The 20,847-nt window shown below is 41.4% G+C and overlaps 2 protein-coding genes across 3 annotated transcripts in view; one reads left to right on the forward strand and one right to left on the reverse strand.

Annotated features, from left to right (window-relative positions):
- The first annotated feature begins 310 nt into the window (after positions 1 to 310).
- On the forward strand, positions 311 to 7,375 carry SVIP (small VCP interacting protein). Its single transcript, XM_030481774.1, has 4 exons — positions 311 to 753; positions 1,917 to 1,967; positions 3,960 to 4,076; positions 5,282 to 7,375. Exons 1-4 carry the CDS (start codon positions 691 to 693, stop codon positions 5,294 to 5,296), a joined length of 246 nt encoding a protein of 81 aa, XP_030337634.1. The 5' UTR covers positions 311 to 690; the 3' UTR covers positions 5,297 to 7,375.
- Positions 7,376 to 10,992: 3,617 nt separating this feature from the next.
- Positions 10,993 to 20,847, reverse strand: part of GAS2 (growth arrest specific 2) — a 91,238-nt gene continuing 81,383 nt past the window's right edge. For both annotated transcript variants that reach the window (XM_030481772.1, XM_030481773.1), the window contains exon 8: positions 10,993 to 12,348. In XM_030481772.1, the coding sequence (XP_030337632.1) occupies positions 12,130 to 12,348 (219 nt within the window). In that variant the 3' untranslated portion in view covers positions 10,993 to 12,129. The remainder of the gene's footprint in view (positions 12,349 to 20,847) is intronic.

Consider the following 20,847-nt stretch of genomic DNA (forward strand, 5'->3'; position numbering starts at 1 on the left):
GTCTTTTTACAAAGGAATGTAGTGACAGGACAAGGGGAACGGCTTTAAACTGACAGATTGAGATCCTAGGCAGAAGTTCTTCCCTGTGAGGGTGCTGAGGCGCTGGCACAGGTTGCCCAGAGAAGCTGTGGCTGCCCCATCCCTGGAGCGTTCAAGGCCGGGTTGGAGTAACCTGTGTTGGAACTGGATGAGCTTTAAGGTCCTTTCCAACCCAAACCACCCCATGACTTCATGAAACCCGGCCCAACGCCGCACCCCGCAGCCCCGCTCCCGCCCGGCGGGTTGCGCCGCTCGGTGGCAGCACCGGCTTAGAAGAACGGGAGCGCTGGTCGCCATTGGAGCGCGCTCCACCGGGCTCTGGAGGCTTGTAGCCAGCTTCCCGGAGCGAGCTGGACGTTAACGAGACTACCAACCCTTTAGCCCTAAAATAGGACGAATCTAACTTAGTTTAATGCCCGGGGGAAGGAGAACTAGCGCGGCTCCGCCGGCGTTTCATTCGTCCCCCCTCCGCCTATACCCCGGCGGGCCCCCGGGCCGGGCCCGACCATACCCGCCCTCGGCCGCCGGCCCCATGACGGGGCGGGCCCTGCCGGAGCGCGGCGCCGGGCGGGGCCGGGGCCGCCACCGCCTCTCCTCCGCTGTCCGCCGGCTCCGCAGCGGTCGCGGGCCGTGCGGGCGGTTAGGCCCGCCATGGGGCTGTGCCTGCCCTGCATGGGGGGCGCCGTGAAGGACGTGGTGGAGACGCCCGACCCGGTGAGTGCGGGGCCCCGACCCGATCCCCGCCGGGGCGGAGTGGGCGTCGCGGGCCGCCCTTGCTAAGATGGCGGCCAGCCCGCAGAGACGGGCCTGGCTGTGCCGGCAGCTCTCGCTGGAAGGCTTCAGAGCAGCGGAAGGGCCGCGGCTTTGTCGGGGAGACTGGGCCGCCGGGCCTCGGGACGGGGAAGCTGTGCGGGTCGGGGCCGTCCGCACCCGTCCTCTGTTCTGCTCCAGGCCTCACCTGTGAGCGCTCGTTTGGAGACAGCGGTCTCATGTAGAGTGGGTCCGAGCCACAGTCGCGGCCATGGTGACCTTCTTTTTAACTTAGAAACAGTGAAATCTGGCGCACAGTGATGCTCGTTTCTAACTAACGTTTTCTGCGACTACCCGAAAGGAGGTTGTATTGAGGTGGGGTAGGTCTCTGCTCTCAGGTAACAACTGATAGGGCAAGAGGAAGCGGTCTCAAGCTGCACCAGGGGAGGTTTAGGTTCGGTGTTAGGAACAATTCCTTCCCCAAAGGGTGTTCAGGCATTGGAACAGGCTGCCCAGGGCAGTGGTGGAGTCACCGTCCCTGAAAGTGTTCACAAACCGTGTAGACGAGGCCCTCAGTGCCATGGTTTAGTGGTGGCTTTGGCAGTGCTGGGGTAATGGTTGGACATGATGATCTTAAAGGTCTTTTCCAACCTATTTGATTCTGTGATTTATACGATGACATTTCTCCTGGGCGAGTAGGAACCCATCCCTGTGTTTCTGTACCTTTTTACCTGAGGATTTTGTGGGGGGAGAAGGAAAGGAGCACACTCAGGCTGGAGGAATGAGCTTTCCTCTGCTCAAACTCCGGAAGGCCGTTTCACAGCCTGTGTGCCTTCCAGTTGGAATTTTTTTGAGTGAAGGCGTAAAATTGACAGCTGAGTACAGATTTTTGGTGGGGGTTGGCTGTGGCTGTGTCAGCAGCTGCTCCTCTAGCATCTGAGTCACTAGAAAAGCTTAGTTCTTGCAGACTAGCAGTGCAGGGAAAGATGATGCTAACTGGCTTAAGGTTGGCATTTTGTGGCAGCTTGTATTACAGAGTTGAGTCATACCTTAAAAAATTAAGACTTTCAAAAGAATGTATAGACTACATTGGAAGAGAATTTCACTGTCTATCACTTTTTACTTAGGAAATAAAGAGAAGACAGCTAGCAGAAGCTGCTGAAAAGAGGCAGATGGAGGTAAGGTCTGACAAAGTGCCATTTATTCAAAATATATTTAAGGTGACAGGTTTATAGGGAAAATAGCCAGGGCTCTCTGGAAGCACTGGATATCACACCAGGATTGTGGGAATTGCCATTAAATATTTTCATAGCATTAATGTTTTATACCATTTTTATATATCTTTACAGTAGTGTTTCACAGCTAGGTAGGTTCTCTAAGACCATTGCAAGATAGCTGAGCTTGTTTGGATGGGAGAAGTTTTGCTTTAGATAAAAAACCAACCTGAGAATTGGAAGAGCAAGTTGAACATAGGGGTTTTTTTTCCCTGCTATGACTTGACAACAAGAGATTGAGAAATACTTCAAACCAGAATTGCCAAACAATTGTTGTGCTGGCAATTTCAAGTGGTACTGCACTTGTACTTCACTTACAAATGCAGGTTATGGGTACTTGCAAGTTCAGTTCATCAGTGTGGCAACAGTTGAACTCATAATTCCAGAAGAGAACAGGTATTAACTTATTCTTCTATCTTTTTAAGGTTGTTAAGCTTTAAATACTTCAATATCCGTACAAGTTAGAAGAGGTAGGATGCAAATGTACTAACAGAATGTAAAACTAGCTAGCCTGTTTCTACCTTTCCATACCCCTCAAAAAGGTTGTAACATACACCACACAAAAGCTACAGTAAGTGAAAAGTGTATGTTCGAGACCACAGCTGAACCAGCAAGAGAAAGGAACGTGTTATTTGTATGAGTGTTAGTGACGTTACATATTGAATTAAACATCGACCATTATTGATGAGGACCATGTTGACCTGTTTTAAGGGAGATTGGTCAATAATTCGAGCCACAGTTGAGCGATGCTTTGGAGTCCTTTAAAACCCCTTGATTTTGTGTCAGACTACATAGAATCACAGACTGGTTTAGGTTAGAAAGGACTATAAAGCTCATTTTGTTCCAACTCTGTGCCATGGGCAGGGACACCTTCCACCAGACCAGGGTGCTCAGTGACTTGCCTCAGTAGCCTGTTGAGAATTGTGCTTGTCATCAGGGCCTTGAATTTCAGGCGAGAGCATTGCTACTTTCCCCTGGTAGATTATAACATCTTTTGTGTAGCTGTAGTGTCATAACCTGAAACATAGCTAGGAGTCAGTTTTTAAAACATCTTTTTTTTCTGTGTTTACAGTGTTAAGTGTTTGTTTGTAGTTCTCATATTCCTGCTGTTTAGTCAAGGTCGTGATCAGACCATCACCAGAGGATGTGAAGCAGGCAGCTGACAGCAGGTTTCTCATCTGGGTATTACTACTGTCCATACGTCCTGTGCAGTTTGAAGGGCAGACTATCACACAGGTTGTTTCTCAGATCACAGTTTAGAAGTTCTTACAGCCTGGGCACTACCAACACAAGGGGTTTTTTCTCCCCTGCATGTAAAATTCTTATCAATTTCAGTAGTAGCTGTACAGAGCTTGTGATTTCCTCTGCTTATTGTTAGAAATTGTCATTATGATTTCCATCATCTGTATCCTATCTCTAGGTAACCTTCTGATAAAAAGAGATGGAAGAAGTGACCACATGATGAAACAGCTAAAGTTCTTGAAAGTTCTGTCTGCCTGCATCATCTCTTCCCAGTTAGTTCTGGTTTTGAGGGCAAGAATAGGCCCTGACACTGGCAAAACCACAGACTAAAGATTTATGGGACTGTTGGGAAGGGAGATTCTGGTTCTGCATCTTAGTATGCAAAGTAGGTAGATGTAACTGCATTAAGTATGTTCACTTGGACGTAATAACAATATAAAACAAACCCACGCTCAGATACCTGCGGGACTAAGAGCTCACAGTGTGAAGAAGAAGTATCCCAAAAGGTCTATATTTAGGTAATAGTAGCATTACTTAATGTTTCAGTCTTTTCACACAAACCAGAGTTCACAAAACGTTATTGCCAAGACTTGCAGTTTGGTTTCTATTCAGAAAAATAGCTAACTGGTCTTATCCAAATGTGTTCTCTTCCAGGCTTCCTCTCGAGGTATTAAGAATGCTTACTCTGTAGAGCAAAAGAAAAAGAAACAGGAAGAAATGGAAAAAAGAATGGCAGCTTCAGGTTCTGGAGGAGGAGGAGAAGGACTAAGAGTAAGTTTAAAGAAGAAACAACATGATGCAACTGTCTGTATATTCACTGAGAAAGTCTTGCTTTGTTCCTGTCCACAAGATTGAATAACTTGAGGAAAAGCTAAGGGGAAGGGAAGTGAAAGCATGGGTCATTTTCACACAGGGTTCTCAATGAGGCTTCATTTTTGGGACACAAAGACAGCAAGGATGGCAGAGCGCTCCCCCCATCTTTTTCCTCAGTTTCTCCACTGTACTTCCAGCACTGGGGACCTTCTCATAGAGTTGGCCTGTACTTAGTGTCCCTTTTCAGTACAAGCTGTGATTGTCTCACTTCCCTCAGTTTACACAAAATGTTTGAACCAAGTAGGGTAATGGCTTTGGGTTTCATGTGTCTATCTCTACATACGGTGTTGGCATAGATACTGATCAACTTTACTGCTGTTACTACTACTTTTCTAATGTAAACTTTGTCAGACCAGGCAGACATTTAATTTAGAAATAGAATCACAGACTGGTTTGGGTTGGAAGGGACCTTAAAGCTCATCTAGTTCCAACCCCCTGCCACAGGCAGGGACACCTTCCACTAGACCAGGTTGCTCCAAGCCCCATCCAGCCTGGCCTTGAACACTGCCAGGGATGGAGCAGCCACAGCTTCTCAGGGCAACCTGTGCCAGTGCCTCACCACTCTCTCAGGGAAGAGCTTCTTCCTTTTATCTAACCTAAATCTCCCCTCTGTTAGTTTAAAGCCATTCCCCCCCTTGTCCTGTCACTACCTGCCCTTGTAAAAAGTCCCTCTCCAGATTTCCTGTAGGCCCTCTTTAGGTATTGGAAGACTTAAAAGGTCTCCCCAGAGCCTTCTCTACCCCAGGCTGAACAAGCCCAGCCCTCTCAGCCTGTGTTTATGAAAACAGATTCTTTTAGAATCTCTCCAAAGCAATAGATACATCTGGTTATCGAAACACAGGTTTCATAAGCCTTCACTTCTTACCGTCACTACTGTATGTGGCTCAGTGGGCAGTTTATACAAGCTGGTGCTGGTGGGCTACACATCCCTCACTTGCTGGATGTAAAAGGTGTTGGAATGGGGAACTTCCTGTATTTAGACAACCTTGTGGTGTTTGGGTTGGGTTTTTTGAGGAGGTTGGTTAGTTTGATTTGATTTTTTTTTCTTGCTTTCCCCTATCTTCATACAAACTTCTGGTGTGTTATGTTGTTTATGTCTTTAGTGGCAGGTTGGATAAAGAAGCATGACTTACAAAGAGAAGATTGATGTTTACTGCCAATAACTTGCCAGTTTCTGCAGCTGAGTGGCATTTACTCATCATGTGGCTTTTGCTGTTTGCATATGAAGACTCAGCAGTACTTCGCCATTGTGGGACAACAGGAGTGGAAACACACACTAAGAAACTTAAAAACTAACTCTGAGCACTAAGTTTTGGCCAATTTTTGTTTATTTTGTGTGCATGTGTTACTGCTTCCCTGTCACATGAGTGAGGTGGGTTCTCGCATGGAAGTGGCCTCCTTACCTGTAGTCAGTCAGTACATGTGTGCTGTCTGGTCAGTGGGTGTGTCTGTCTGTGACTGGCTTAGGCACAGCTCAGGTGCCCACATGGTGATTTTGACCCTTATTTCAAGCTCTCCTATGAAACTATTTTCTAAGTCCTCATGTAGAAAGCTGTCTATATATGTATTTGAATATGTGGGTGATGACATTTCTCTTCAGTTTCTTAATGACTTTTGAACTGCTTAGGGATTTAGTGCCTTGTTCAAAACAGCAGATTCGCAGTGGGTCCTTGCCAATGGAAGCATTTTGTGACACTAGTTAAAAAAAAATAGAAACCTTTATAAACCTTGTGTACTTACAGGAAGAAAGCTGTTTTATTATGAGTCTGATAATTGTTCTCCTCATTTTTGGATGTGCATTTCCTTTGAGACTGTAAATATTTATAATGAATGCTGGAAGTTAAACATTACATTAAGAATACTGTTATTAGTTCTTCTCCTTTATTATCACAAGAGGGCAATGCTGCACCTCGCAGAAGGTTGAGAAAGAAAGAAATAGCAAAGGACTTCATCATCCCTTGGATGGTTCATTTTCTCAGGTTTGTTTCGTGTCCTCTCTAGGTGGGTTTGTTAGAGCGCAGTAACATTTGCCAAGTGTCCAAAACTCTGTGACTTTTACCCTGTATTCAGCGATGTCTGTGATCCCTTTTCCAAACATGAAGTTTCTTTTTATTATTTATTGATCCCTAAACCCTGATGTTAAAACCAGACTTTCAGACTAGTAGCCTCAAGCCACTGCTTTGATAGAGTGAAGTTTGTTGCAGCATGTTCGACACTTGAATCTAGCTCTCATTTTCCCCAGAGAGCATGATGCTTGGCCTCAGTATCTTACTGGCCCCATTTCTGGCCTAGTTTAGGTTACGGAGGCTTTCCCCCCTGCCCTTGAACTAAATATTTTTTCTTTTATCTCCCTCAGTAGCGTCTCATGCTGCCTTAGGAGCACAGTCCTGAAACAATGACTTTCTTGGCTTAGCCTTCAGAATTGAGTTGAGAAGAGAGACTTTTCAATATTAACATTGTGGTGTTTCAGCTAAGAAGCTGTGTCCTTGCAGGTCAATGTCTTCAGTTTCCTTTTGGTTGCTGGCAGTTGCTCTCTTCACTGTATTAACTGGTCATAGCAAGTTGAGGTTTTTTTAAGTCTAACAAAAAAATGCATTAAATTATAATTAAATATATTGTTAGAAACATCACCCATTGATGTTTTGATGCTGTCAGAACTGGAGGCGTTAACAATGAGGAGCAGTTGTACATCCTTGCTCATCAGCCTAAGGTAGGCCTGTTGGGTTCTGTCACCGGTGGAGGTGCTCAATGGTCGAGTAAAGGATTGCTGTCCTGTCTGAAAACACACGCTGCTCACTACCCATCTGCAGAGACAGTGGCTTGAGTGGGCCTGCCTGCCATCTTCTCTGCAAGGGTGGGGGGAAAGGTCTGAACCACCTCAGATGAACCCAAGAGGTGATTTGTGCAAGTCAGAATTACCATAGAGGAAAAAACCAGCTCTTATCTCTCCATGGTTTTAAGTAAAGCCAGATACATCTGTGCTTCTTAAGAGTTCTTGCGCTCAACGTCAAATGTATTCCTATAGCTAAGAACATCAGCAGATTTGGGAGGATGTAGTTGTACATTACAAACCTCTGATTGAGAAAGCTATTTGTGAAGATGTTTCTATGCCATATCCATCTCACTGCTCACATGGCTGGTCTGAACTGAATCTGGGAAATTCTTCGGGTAAATAAAAACACCTCTTTTTGGTTTAAGGGTTTGGGGTTTTTTTTCTAATATTTTCAGTTGAGAACTAAAGCAGAAATACTGCAGTTCAGTAAAATACACCTAATGGGTATCTCAAGTGTACCATTAAATGGTAAAGCAGAGAGCTGTGTAGGTGACAGCTGCTCTGTCCTTGTAGGAACAGATGCCTCCCCTCTCTTTCTTACCATTAGCACTGGACTAAGTTAATATGAAACACAGTAAGAATTTTGTCCTTATTTCCCCTAATCCAAGAGGTTTACTTCTTCAAGGCTGTCAAAACACATCCATTCACACAGATTATCGAGGCAGTTGGCATTTTGTTTGCTTTACAGCAGTAAAGCTGTACCTTTTTTCTCTCTACCTTCTGAAAGCACTGTCTTACAGCCCGCTTGAACAACTCCTGGCAGGCAGAGGCCAGTGCTTGCAAGCCAAAAGGAAAGGGCTGACTCAGCGACTGTGATAGTCGCATCTTTGTGGCAGTAACAGAGAATGAAGCCATCTGCTACAGCCTGTTGTTAAAACACACAAATGATGCCAGGAGGAGTGTTTGGGGCAGGACTTCCTGAGGTTTGGGAGGACCCAGGAGCTGCATCTCCACAGGGGTGGTGGTAGCCTTCTCCATCCCCATAAATATTCACATCATCCCAAGTGGCTCGTTCACCTTACTTTGGATTCTAAACATAGCATAGGCCAAGAAAGGAAGACAAACACAGAGCAAAGTGCTCTGCCTCCTCCTGTCAGGTACCATGTACCAGCAGCCAGTGAGGCAGCACAGAATACATGCCTGACAAGAGCCAGCCCTGTCAGTATCTCCAGCTGCTGCTTCTGCAAACAGCTTGTCTCCCTGATCTAAAATGCATGTAATGACTTTAAGTTATAAGAAACTCTATATTATATAGAGTCTATACAATATAGAGCTATATATGTGTGTGGCTATACCTTCCCGCACATATCTATTGACACCTTATTTCGCTCCTCCCCACCAGCAGCCCTTGGACAGCTTCCGTCGATTACAGGTAGCATCTCTAAATTGCTGTTGGAAAAAAGGCAGTAACACAAAGGAAGGCACAATTACTACTATGAGAAAAGGATGAAAAAACCTCTATTGTTAATCAGTTCTGTAAATAATCCTGCTTGGAATTAAAACTCCAGGTAATCCATGAACAGCAAGGTGACAGAAGGTACCTCCTGTAATGAGCAATTACCAACGTTACATTTCCAAACTAATTCCAAATTGCTTCCAGCATGGGTGATACCTTTTTGACATTCTACAAGAATAATAGTTTCTGTAAGCGATCTCACAGAGTCCAGCCACGTGGAGCTTCAGCAGTTACTCACAGGGTTAGTGGTGTATGACCTGATGTATTGCTCTGTTGTATGACCCAATGAGGGCTTTAAGAGGCTTTGCTGCAGCTCAATACAACTCAACTTTTGATGACTTTCAGCCTCCTCAAAACTCAAATCCAGTCAAGTTACACTGCAACAGTGAGCTAAAATTAGTACACAGCACCCCTCCCTACAATCTTCCATGCTTAGTTCAACATTCCAGCATCTCAGCTCCTGCCCTTTTATCAAGAAGCTATTCCACAGCCCCAGCAGACCCTTGCTCACTCAGAGGGACAAGAAAAGAGCTGCAGGCCATCCTTGCAGGTACTCTGAAATTCAATTCAGCCTTCTAGATATCTACACAGACACCTTAGTATCATAGATTTTAGCACAGAAACTTCAAGTACCACCCATTTTAGCTAGCTGGTCAAACAGTGGGGTTTTTTCCTCCCTAAATACTTCCCACGTGAAGGCTGTTCTGCCCCAGCACTGCAACAAGGGCCATGCCTCTGAGCAAGATTGTGCTGCACACAGAATCATAGAATGGTTTGGGTTGGAAAGGACCTTAAAGCTCATCCAGTTCCAACCCCCTGCCATGGGCAGGGACACCTTCCACTAGACCAGGTTGCTCCAGGCCCCGTCCAACCTGGCCTTGAACACTGCCAGGGATGGGGCAGCCACAGCTTCTCTGGGCAACCTGTGCCAGTGCCTCAGCACCCTCACAGGGAAGAGCTTCTTCCTCATGTCTAATCTAAATCACCTCTCTGTCAGTTTAAAGCCATTCCCCCTTGTCCTGTCACTATATGCCTTTGTAAAATACCCTCTCCAGATTTCTTAACAGCATCTTTAGCTTCGTAAATTGAGGCTTAGGCTTCTAACAAACTCCCCAACTCCTATGTTGCCACAGGACCCAGTACATTAAGAAAATACTATGTACCATGCTAGAAACACTTACCCTCTGAATATCATACTTCCAGCCCCTTTCTCCAGAGGTACTTAGCTTGACACATTTAATTGCCTGTTTCCTTTCTTGATGCTCCTGCTTTAATTTCCTCCTCTGCTCCATCCCCACTCACACCAGCTGCATCAAATGCAGTTAAAGTCCCACCTGCAAGTTTTACCCAGATTAAGGGTAATGGCAGCACTTTAAAAAATCCTTTATAGGTCTCCCATCTGGACCTAAGTTGAAGTTTTAAGTCAGGAAGTGTTCTAATATGATTTTTCTTTTCATGATGCTTGAATACACTGAGTCAAAAAAGATTATTTGGATAGCTACAGTAAAGCAGTTAGTTCATGATTAACTTGAAATCTTCATTTGGATTTACCAGGATTATTTGTTGACGTTTAATATTAAAATAAACCTAAGAAGACTTTTTAAAATAATTATCTGCTCTTGATTTATCAACAGGTAAAAACCTTCAAACATTTTACAGGAAAAAAATTATAGTAATGCCAACTTAATGTTGACTGATGCAAATGCAACTATTTCTGTTTGAAAAAGTAACTGTTATTTCAAATAAACACCTGACCCTTTCACAAGTGGTATTTTCTCCTTCTCCATTTGAAAATAGATCTCAGTGCATAGGTTTCACATCATGAGGGGGTTTTTTTCAGCTGTGCTGGATTTTTTACAAGTAAGGTTGCTTATGGTCTGTTCTCTACTCCCCTAATGGCTACATCCATTGGTTCCATCAGAACTGGGTCTTCTTATGGCTTTTCAAAGGATTTACTGCTTGAGTAGATGTTTGATCTTCCTATAAAACATCTCAAAATTAAGAACAAAAAGGCTGCAATTTTTCCTGCTAAAAACACAGGTCAGATGATGTACTCTTGCTTAGTATGGTGCACCAAATCATTGTGAACTGCTGATATTGAGCAGATATATTTAGGTACAGTGGTTCCACAAGTGAGATACAGGATACAAGTCATGGAACATGAAAGAAGGTGGTCTTGATCCCGTCAAGCCAGCAGATATTTTGCTGTTAATTTTAAAGACCATGGGGTCAGAGCATGAGGCTGTTTTGAATATCAAAACATACAGAAAAATAGTTGGTACCTATCAAATTATTTCAAGAATGCTATTGATGATTTTTTTTCTTTCCCTGCAAAAGAAAATTAAATTTCAACAACATCCAGGTATTTCTGTGCTATCTGTAGTAAATGAATGCTTGCCTTGACCACTGGGTAGCTCATTATTTGGTTAGTGAGCAGTACTGTGTATCATAGGCATCCAGGCAGTAGCAGCAAAGCAGAGGAACACAGATTACAAATGATAAATGAGGATTCCAAAATGTAGGAGTATTTAAAAAAAATTTATTTCATGTGTAATGAAACAATTGAGTTCTGCTCAAATTTATAGTCAAGTGAAATAATCCTATAAAATGATTTTTCTAGGATGTTACAAGGCACATAAATTACCTAATATAAACAAACATAGAAAAGTAGCCAAAATAATGAACTAAGCCCCCATATGCCTTTAGCTGTTTTCGAGGTGTGCGAATGATTTACAAGAATGTGAATCACTCCACTGACAGGGCAATGAGTATTTCACATTTGGCAGGACCAACAACATTAAAGATAAGGGGAAGGAAAAGCTCAAATTTGGGACTCCAGAGGGACCAGCATCTTCTGCATCTGCTCCCTGCAGCACTGCTTCCCTTCAGGGGCTGCAGAACGTCATGCGGCAAGCAAGACTAACGCCTCTATTGTCTGCCAGAGGAAGGGGCAACTTCTCAGCTTCCCCGTGCTTCTATATCAGGCAATGCTGGAAGGAACAAGAAGGATCTACACACAGATCTAACCTTCAGCATTGTCTTTAGCTTTAAAGAGTAGAGGTGTGGGATTGTTGGGTTGTTGGTTTGGTTCTTTTTTTGAGCTTTTATTTTTAAAGTAATCACTTCTTTAAAATCGTTTGGCATGCAATAAATCTTTGTATTCTACTGGTTAAGAAAATCTTGCAACCCATAAAAATAGTCAATTTTTCTTTCATTTCAAGAGGCATTACCAAATAATTTCCACAAATATTAATTTTCCACCTGCATATCTATTTTTCAACTAGTCTAACAGTCAATGATTCAATGTAATAAGATTTTCATACAAATATATTGTATTGTATATTTTCTTCCATTAACAGGATCCACTCCTTTATGTAACTCTAAGAATACATTCACATATTAAAAGAGTAATAATTTGGCTAAAAATATATGTCTATTTCTTATCTGATTGTAGTAATTAGTCTATCAAGGGTAATTTGCTATAGAAGATCCAGTACTAGAAATAAATAGTTCTACAGTTCAAAGATCTTCAAAATGGGTTGCCATTTCCAGCCTGCCTTAAATTTTCCAAAGTCCTTTTAAAGCATAAACTAAATTTACTACACTTGAGAAAATAATTTGGACCTACATACATAGAGTCCCAATCACATGAGAAGCTTATTTCACTTAATCTCCTTCTTGGTTTTGTAATGGGCAGAAACCACCAAGTAATTGTCTGGATTCATGTCCCTGAGGGTTGGAGACTTGCTCTGGATTGGAGAAGTTTTCCCATCCACTCGGGAGATCTGCAGCATTCGGCACGGGTCATGCTTCAGTAAGTAACCTGCAAAAGTCTCCCATCCTCCTCCAACACGAACCATCACGTGTTTGTTGTGCAGCATCTGAAGTTACATATATAGGGAAAAACAAAACCAAACACAAACTCTTGATGATAGAGAATCATTCACTGGGAAATCACTTTTTTTTGACTGTAAAAGCTGTGTTTGCTTCAATTAAAAGCCACAGAAATGTGTTAGTAGTCTGCTTTATAACAGAAGGAAAGGAAAAGAAATAGTAGAATGTTTTTTATTTGAATTTAATAAGTCAATTAAAAAAATAAGGAAATGAGATAGTATTTAAAGATTCTCGTATTTATGGAAACAAAGCTACATGTTCTTCTAGTCCTGTAGCACCCAGTGATCCTGTTCTTCATGTGTTTAGGATAAACATGTTAGGGAATATGAATGGTTTTCAGATTAATTTTTGGAAAATACGTTTGTAATGATACTGTTTTATATGTCTTGAAACTGGCTTTCTTTCTAGGCTAGAGAGCTATATAAAAGGAGTAGTGAAGGGCAAACCACTAAAACAGTCATCTCCTCAGTCTCCTAAAATACCAAAAAAGTTATTGAAGAGAATGAAGTACCATTTAGTTTAACAACTGACATAAATACTACATAAAATAGTCTGATGTTGTAATTAAATCAGTCTAATGAGGGACATTAGAAAGAAGGCATCTGGAACTGTTTGCAGATACCTGAATTTATGCTGAGTTGAGAAAGAAAATATAAGAGAAGTCCCCAGGCTTTTTACTACTGGGACAGCTCAGGACTGCTTATGCTCACTGCCTTTATTCCAGAAACCCTGGGTTTTGACCTACAAAAGAATTTCAGGTGGAGAGGGGGATCTGACTGCCAAATTAGGTACCTATCTCTAGTGTATATCCTCCAGATCCACACTCATTTTCTGCCTAAACTCAAATAACATTTTTCACCAAGTACAAATGTATCTTCTCCCATGTCTGCAGCAGCTGTGACTTCAGTTGGCAATTCCATTAATTTCTCTCCTCCGGTTCTCCATGCAGAACAATCAAATAAATACCAGTGCAGTATCATAAAGCAGCATATTCTATAGAAGCCACATCCTAAATCACACTTTGAAAAATGCTTTGATTAGTACATCTCAGGAAATGCTCACCATCATTTAGCTGTAGTGCCAGAAATTAAGAATTGGCCCTGTAAAAGGCAGGCTAGAAGATGTTTAACGGAGTCTGGGTAATGACATTTGGATTTATGGCTGTGCTGTGTATCTTCTACACATCCAAACCTCCCTTGAGGGCTGATAGTATTTGCAGTTGAGACTTACGTGGCACATAGGCCTTTCATAACATAGCATATTTCAGATTAGAACACATAGCATAAAGAACAAAACAAGATTAATTCCCAATCAAACAAAACCACAGATAATAAAAGCCAAAAATGGAACTCTTTAAAAAAGCCAACCCAACCAACAAACACCCCACCTCAGCTTAAAATTGCATTGTTCGACTTCTGTTACATGAGGAGACAGATTGATCTGGAATGAAGAAAGCATGGAAAGCTGTACAGCTTTCTGAAGTTTGAAAATCAGAGAATGGTTTGTGTTGGAAGGGACCTTAAAGCTCATCAAGTTCCAACCCCCCTGCCACTGGCAGGGACACCTTCCACTAGACCAGGTTGGTCAAAGCCCCATCCAGGATACGTTTATAAGGAATCAAACTCTTTATTTGAATAAGCAGCTGAAGATGAAATCTGGTTTGACATTTCTCATTTAAAACATGTAAGTGCAAGGAAATACTTGTTTCTGCATTTTGGTTTTTGTGTGAAGCACAGCAGGAAGTCAATTCGGCTTTAGAGATACTGAAAAATAGTTACTTCTGATCCATCCCTGTGAGAACACACTCAAGTACTCTTAGTTTAATTAACATCTTATAGCTTCTAAGACTGTCTGTGCTGTTGCTCTGGGTTGTAGGAGCATTACCTTCTGCAATAGCTATACACACACGAGATTTTCCTCTTGGTTTACACGGGCATGAGAGCAGAATCAGGCTCACATCTTCACAAACCACACTTTTTCATCTCAAACTTTGTATTTTAGTTCCAAGACTTCACTTTGAACTGACATTGGTATGATCAGACTTTAGTGAAATGGGAGTTGACTCATGTCTTTAGTCTGGACAATGTATCATAAAAGAAGCAAATGTTTTTTACATCAAGTTTGAAAACTGCAGTTCAAATGGTGCCTCAGCCTTGAGACAACAGTCTACAGAATCTTATTTAGCAACTTTCTCCTCTTTGAATGCCTAGAAAAGCATTTGAGAAATGCCCCAAAAACTTATGTTAAAATATTTTAAGCCCATCCATTCCACTACAACGACTGAGACTGCTGCAGGAAGGAGTTAACTGTTGCTGAATTTCAGCTTCCACATATTGTCACGGGGGGGTTCACGTTCCAAGAGCAGTTAGAATCTGGACTTCTGATTAAGAGTTGGGAATGGAAAGTTAGCAGAAAGCATATTTAGTTCAATTTCCCTTAGGGACTACTGTGCAGACAAATAAAACCTACCACTGGTATGTTATTTCCTGATGCTCAGGCTGAGTGTACATCTTCAGTCCTTCCCCTTTTTTTTCTTTCTCTTTTTATTATTACACTATTATAAAATTAATTGAATGTTCATTGTCTATAGATATTGGATTTTCCTGCATCCTAAATATAGTCGTTGTTCATGCTGTGCTGTGCCACAAAAGTACTATGTTACTCCTACGGCCATATTTTGACCTTAGTAACACCAGCACAAATCCAGAGTAATTCTGCTAGCTTCAGAACAGCTCCAGGTTCACAGATGTAGAAAGGATGTCTCACCGAAGTGGGGGGAAAAAAAAAAAGAGAGAATAAAATAACTTGCTCTACTTTCTAACTTTCCTCTTTTTCCCTAAAAAAGCGCTTTCCTCCTCAACACATTTCAGCTGAAGATGAAACTTTTGAGATTTTATGATCCACCCAGTTCAGTTTTTCCATTGCATGAGATCTCTGAGAAAGAAGTTGGATTCTACAATAAGAAAGTATATTATTCAGTTATCAATGTAAATAAATTCATGCCCCGTGTGTATTTTCACACTGCTATCCAGCCAATTGAAATTGAGAAAATAAAATTGTGAAATAAAATCCAACATATGTTTGGGTTTGCTGTAAATCACAGAATCCCAGACTGGTCTGGGTTGGAAGGAACCTTTTAAAGCTCGCCCAGTTCCAACCCCCTGCCACAGGCAGGGACACCTTCCACTAGACCAGGTTGCTCCAAGCCCCATCCAACCTGGCCTTGAACACTGCCAGGGATGGGGCAGCCACAGCTTCTCAGGGCAACCTGTGCCAGCGCCTCACCACCCTCACAATAAAATCGTCATTATTTCAGTTGTGTCTGAAGCAGGGCTGTCACTAAAGCTGTTCTCTCCAGAATCTGTGTTTCAGTTGAACCCATGGTGAAGCAAACATATGAGAAACCAGATGACCAGACAATAGCATTGCAGAGGGAGAAATTCTAGATTGTTTTAGTATGCATTAAGGCTGTATCAGAAATAATATGAAAAATAGACAATAAAATTTAGGTGCACTAAGCTGTCATTGCATAGCACTTCGGCATCAATGTGAAATATAGTCTGGATGGTTCTGGTTTTCACATAAATAAGTTTTGAGAGCTTTGTGGCTTATTAAAGAGCTATTAGGCTGTATGTGAAGATATTAAGCTCATGTAAATTAACACAGTTTTACTGACTTGAAAAAAAATCTATTCTGTTTTATAGGAACTGAAAATCTGACCCAATATTGTTATTCTTCAGATTATAACTTTCTTCAAGAGCATTTCAGGGAGGGAAGGGAAAGCAGGAGGAGGAATTACACACTGCGGATCTGATCCAAGTACTGCAAAAGTCAACAGAAAGAATCCTACTAACTCGAAAGGAACTTGGGCTGGGGTCTGGAAGCCAAATGCAGCGATCTAAAGCAAATCATAGCCTGGAGCTAGCTGGTGTGATTTTAAGCCAACTTCAGGAACAATGTAGGCTACATACTGAGAGAATATTGACCACAAAATCCAAAGGTGTTTGGCCAAATAACACAGTGCATCACACCAGTGGCTGTGCAAAGAAAATGTTGCACTCCCAAAGCGTAACATTAATGAGATTGGGAAAGAGAACTGAATCTCTTCAATTAACTTTTGCTGAACATGAACCACTTAGACTTATCATCATTAGCAGATATAACCCTTGTTTCTTATATCTTAGCATTTAGGGGGCCTTGTTTGAGAGGTGTTCAGAACTACATTATGAAGCAGGCTTCTAGATCAACATATTTTCATCTTGACCCGAGACATTTCAGGCCAACACTAAGGAAATACCAGTGTTGTTAAGACTTAGCACATCACTGTGCTAGACCACTATCCATAGCAAGTCGGAAGGCCTCGCCACCATCACTGCATGCTTCAAGTCCTGAGGTGAATACAAACACACACAGAGTACACTCAGACATGGCTTCCCTACAGTTTTACTGCAACCCAGGCTGATGCTATTTAGGAATCTTCACTAACCATTCTTAGCAAAAACCAAGGTGATAGCGGAGTACAAAGGTCAGATCAAGAACAAGACCCAGATCTGGGCAGTCAGCCTTCCCTGGCAAGTCTCTGGGTCTATATGTAGATTATGGTATTGCCAAATAATGAAAAATTGTTCCACAGCACATAGCCAGCAGCAGGCTGGAGTTGGGATTCCTACATGGTCCATGGAGGTTTTGAGGAGACCTGACATGAGCAAGTGCAAGGGCCTTGGGCAAAAAAAGAGCTGCAGAGCCGCCCTGTGGAGCATGGATTAGCAGGACTGAATAGTGGTGTTTAGCAACATCATATTTCCATAATCATTACTATTATCATATCGACACTTTACTAATTTCCAATAAATGCCCATGTAGTAAAGGCAGTAGCAGGTGATAGTAGGTATTTACACCAAGTCTTCTAAATACCTTGGACAGGTATTTAGAAAAATACCTATTTAAATAAATACGTCATAGGGAAGTGTGTTTTCAGAAACTTGTAGATAACTATTGCCACAGGGAGTTTTTCTACTTACCTGAGAATTCAGTGACCTGAAATACTGTCAAGAATGTGTCGTAGTCCCCTGATCAATTGCTGCAAGCCACAATCAGAGATGTTAAAAATACCTCGTTAGCAGAGACTATGCAATTTCATCTCTAGAGTTCATTGCAAAGTCGATAGCAAAATCCTGCAGCACCATCAGATCTGAACACCAGTCAGGTTAGATTCAGATACATCCCTACTTTAAAAGTTTACAGCCACTGTATAATACCTTTTATAAAAGGCATTACTGCTGCTACATACACAGAATTCACCCTTATGGACACAAGGGATCATGGAAGCAATTCCCAAGAGGATATGGAAGAAAAGCAGCTTCCAGCTGGAAAGCTAGAAAGCTTCCCTCCAACTTTTCTTTTTCTTGGCTTTTGTTCTCCTTTTGCCATTGAATTTGTGTGTTGTCTTCTTAAAGTTTGAGTCTAATACAACATAAAGCTTATTTTAGACTTTCAAGAACTCACTTATGTGCCTAAGTGCACATCTAAGGAACTCAAATCTCAACTCTGCAAATTCCAGTTGTTAATTATTCATCCACACTGAAGTAATCTACTTTAAGTGTACTAATGTGTATTTTGGCAGGTGACAATATATAGTCCCTTCCAACCTCAATTATCCTATGATCCAATTGTATTAAGAAGAAAAATCTTTCCCCACCTGAAAACCAGGAAAAACGCACTCTTCATTTTATCTTGTCATCCCTCATTAAATCACATTTTGCCTAGCTCCCCTCTTGATATAGGATTAAACTGTTTTGGATTACATCTACTAGTTTTAAAAGTTCCAAATGATGCAACTTGTATAACTCCAGTCATTACATATGGATTTGTTTAGGGACCTCTTCCGAGTTTCTGTGTTGTTGTTCTGAAGCCCTAATAAAGGAGCCTGCACTTCCCCTCTCTGCATACACCATGAAAAGGACATGGAAAATAGACAGCTTGCTGGATTACCATCTCCCTCTCATTTTCAGGGATTTATAAATGAATCTCACTTAGCTGGAAAAAGCATTATAAAAAAGCTCAGCTCAAAAAACAGATGTCAAGAGTACGCTAACTGCTCGTCACAGTATTTCTAGTGCTAAAGTTGGGTTTCATAATTAGCATGCTTTCTGAATGTTAAAGAAATTTATTTTAACATTATATCTTAGGCTGTATCAAACACATTAACAGGTATCTACTGATTTGATTGAAGCAACCTCTTACACTATGTTGTAAAACAAAGAATGCGAGGGAATGATACTTTATAAATTATTTATAAGCTTCATTTGTTCAAGACTATATTCCCAAAACAAATCAAATGCAAACGTTACTATTTTATAGTAAATATCAATGGTGGGAAATAAAGCTGAATGGAAGCACTTGTCAGACTCCCTAAATCTCCATTTTGGGACAGAATAACCTTTAAAGCTGTGTGTGAAGTGGTATTTCTCACTGAACAAGGAGCTCAGTTTTCACACAGAAGCTAATAAAGTTCCCAATGCCTTCAGCAACACCACCACACTTATATTCTCCATGTCTATTGACTGACATACAGGCTGGGAGGAACTGAAAGAAGTTTTGACTTAAATAGGTGATACAAAAAAAGCTGATACACTGAAGCCTGGTAGATTTTCTAGGTGAGGCAGCCACCCAGGCATGCACCAGTAGAGCGTTCAAAGCATATATAGACCAGGCCTTACGCTAAATATCAATCAGAAGCCTCCTATAATCCATGGAGTCATTTTTTCAAAGTTTGTTTGAGTTCAAAAGAGCAAGCAGACTTCATGTCTATTCATGTATCCTCCCTTGCTCACAGGGTTTTCCGTGATAACAGAAGTTGACTTCCTAGGATTGTTTTGCATCAACATGAAAATAGCAATTTTTTAGTGGTGAAGGGTAAGGTGTTTGAAACATGATCAAGCATTATTACTTTGCCACCAAAGAAGGCGGCTCACTAACAATACTTACAGCATAATGTTTGCAAGCTTCAAAATACTTAAACATTGATATTAAAATGATCCATGTGAGGTATGCAAGTTAACTCCTGGTCTTCTAGCAGATTAACTGACACATGCATCAAAAGATCCAAAAGGAAACATAATGAAATGTAATAAAACTGAATGAGATCAGTTACACAACCTTTTCAGCAAGTGGCTGATACAGTTGCTACTGAAGTCAATGGGACTTTATCCAATTCTTTAAAATGTGGTTTGGGTCCTGTTTTTATGAAATCTGAACTTGATAAGTAAATTTTTTATTTTTTATTTTTCCTTAAAAAGCCTCATGAATAAGGGCTTTAAAACCATATCCACCATGTCCTTTGTTAATTAAATCTGCTCCTTACAAAGCTGCCTTCTCTCTCATTCTCCTTTTCATCTTGTAGATCTTTCTATGAAAAGATGCGCAAGAACATCAACTTTTTTATGTCACTAAATCCCACTGTGGAGAACTCTCTTCATTTAAAATAGGAAGTGAATTGCTTTCACCCAACTCATCTTTAATTGATCAATTAATCATTTTGACTGCATGTTGATTTCTCCTTTTTCTAGACTGATATTACTGTCCATTCATCAACCGTCCATTTGGCAACTGCTTCCACTTGCAAAAACCCTCCTTTCCATGAAAAACTGAAGCAAAAAGAGGGTCATAAAAGCTGGCCTCAAATGAGAACACCCTTGCCTCTTGGGCCTCAGGTTTTTTTCATACCTTCTTTATTTCATTTGCAAGTTCCTGCTAGAGGATCTGTGAATCTCATTTGAGACATCCACCTCACAACTTCTCAATTTATTTTTCCAATACTTACTCAAGTTGTTAAACTACCTTATCACTCAAAACTCTTTCTTTACAGTGCTTATGAAAACACTATTATAAGATGTCACATTTTCAGCACAGGGATGATGATGTAACTGGGAACTGAAGAGATCTGTATCCTGCTGAAATTAAACTGTTGTTGCTTAAAACTAAAGGCTTCATATATTAACATACCTTGTTGGTATGACCTGTATTACCTGGTCACCTGCTGAAGCAAGTTAAAATGCTCTAACACTGCTTAGGTGACATATCATTCATGCCTGACTGTAAATTCTCCCTAGCAGGAAGGCAAGTGGAACTTGTAAAATCCTTTAAAAATCCAGGGACAGTGGTAGCAAGTATCTAAAGTCTCTGCCTTTCACCTTTACACAGAGCTAAATCCTGCTGTTCTGTTATTGTTTATAAAGAAGGCAAATCCTTCTCACCAAGCATCACAGCAATATAAAATGAAAACAAAAATTCATTTAGTCACAGATCAGCAAACTAACAAGTAATCAGGTTAGAAACCCAATACCATGGAGAAGAAATTTATAAATTGTTCCCACAGCTTTCCCCTAGTGGAGGTACATATGTGGAAAAGCTGAGATGGCTTCTTAGTTACATCCTGGTGTATAACAAACAGCTTCTGAAAGTTTATAAAGGTCTGAAAGAAGCCA

Source organism: Strigops habroptila, chromosome 4 (genome assembly GCF_004027225.2).
Source record: "Strigops habroptila isolate Jane chromosome 4, bStrHab1.2.pri, whole genome shotgun sequence".
Taxonomy (NCBI): domain Eukaryota; kingdom Metazoa; phylum Chordata; class Aves; order Psittaciformes; family Psittacidae; genus Strigops; species Strigops habroptila.

Excerpts from the sequence above, each read along its gene's own strand:
- SVIP (XM_030481774.1), top strand. The coding sequence starts at position 691 with ATGGGGCTGTGCCTGCCCTGCATGGGGGGCGCCGTGAAGGACGTGGTG. Across the intron at positions 754-1,916 it reads TGGTGGAGACGCCCGACCCG|GAAATAAAGAGAAGACAGCT; the intron begins GTGAGTGCGGGG and ends CTTTTTACTTAG. Across the intron at positions 1,968-3,959 it reads CTGAAAAGAGGCAGATGGAG|GCTTCCTCTCGAGGTATTAA; the intron begins GTAAGGTCTGAC and ends GTTCTCTTCCAG.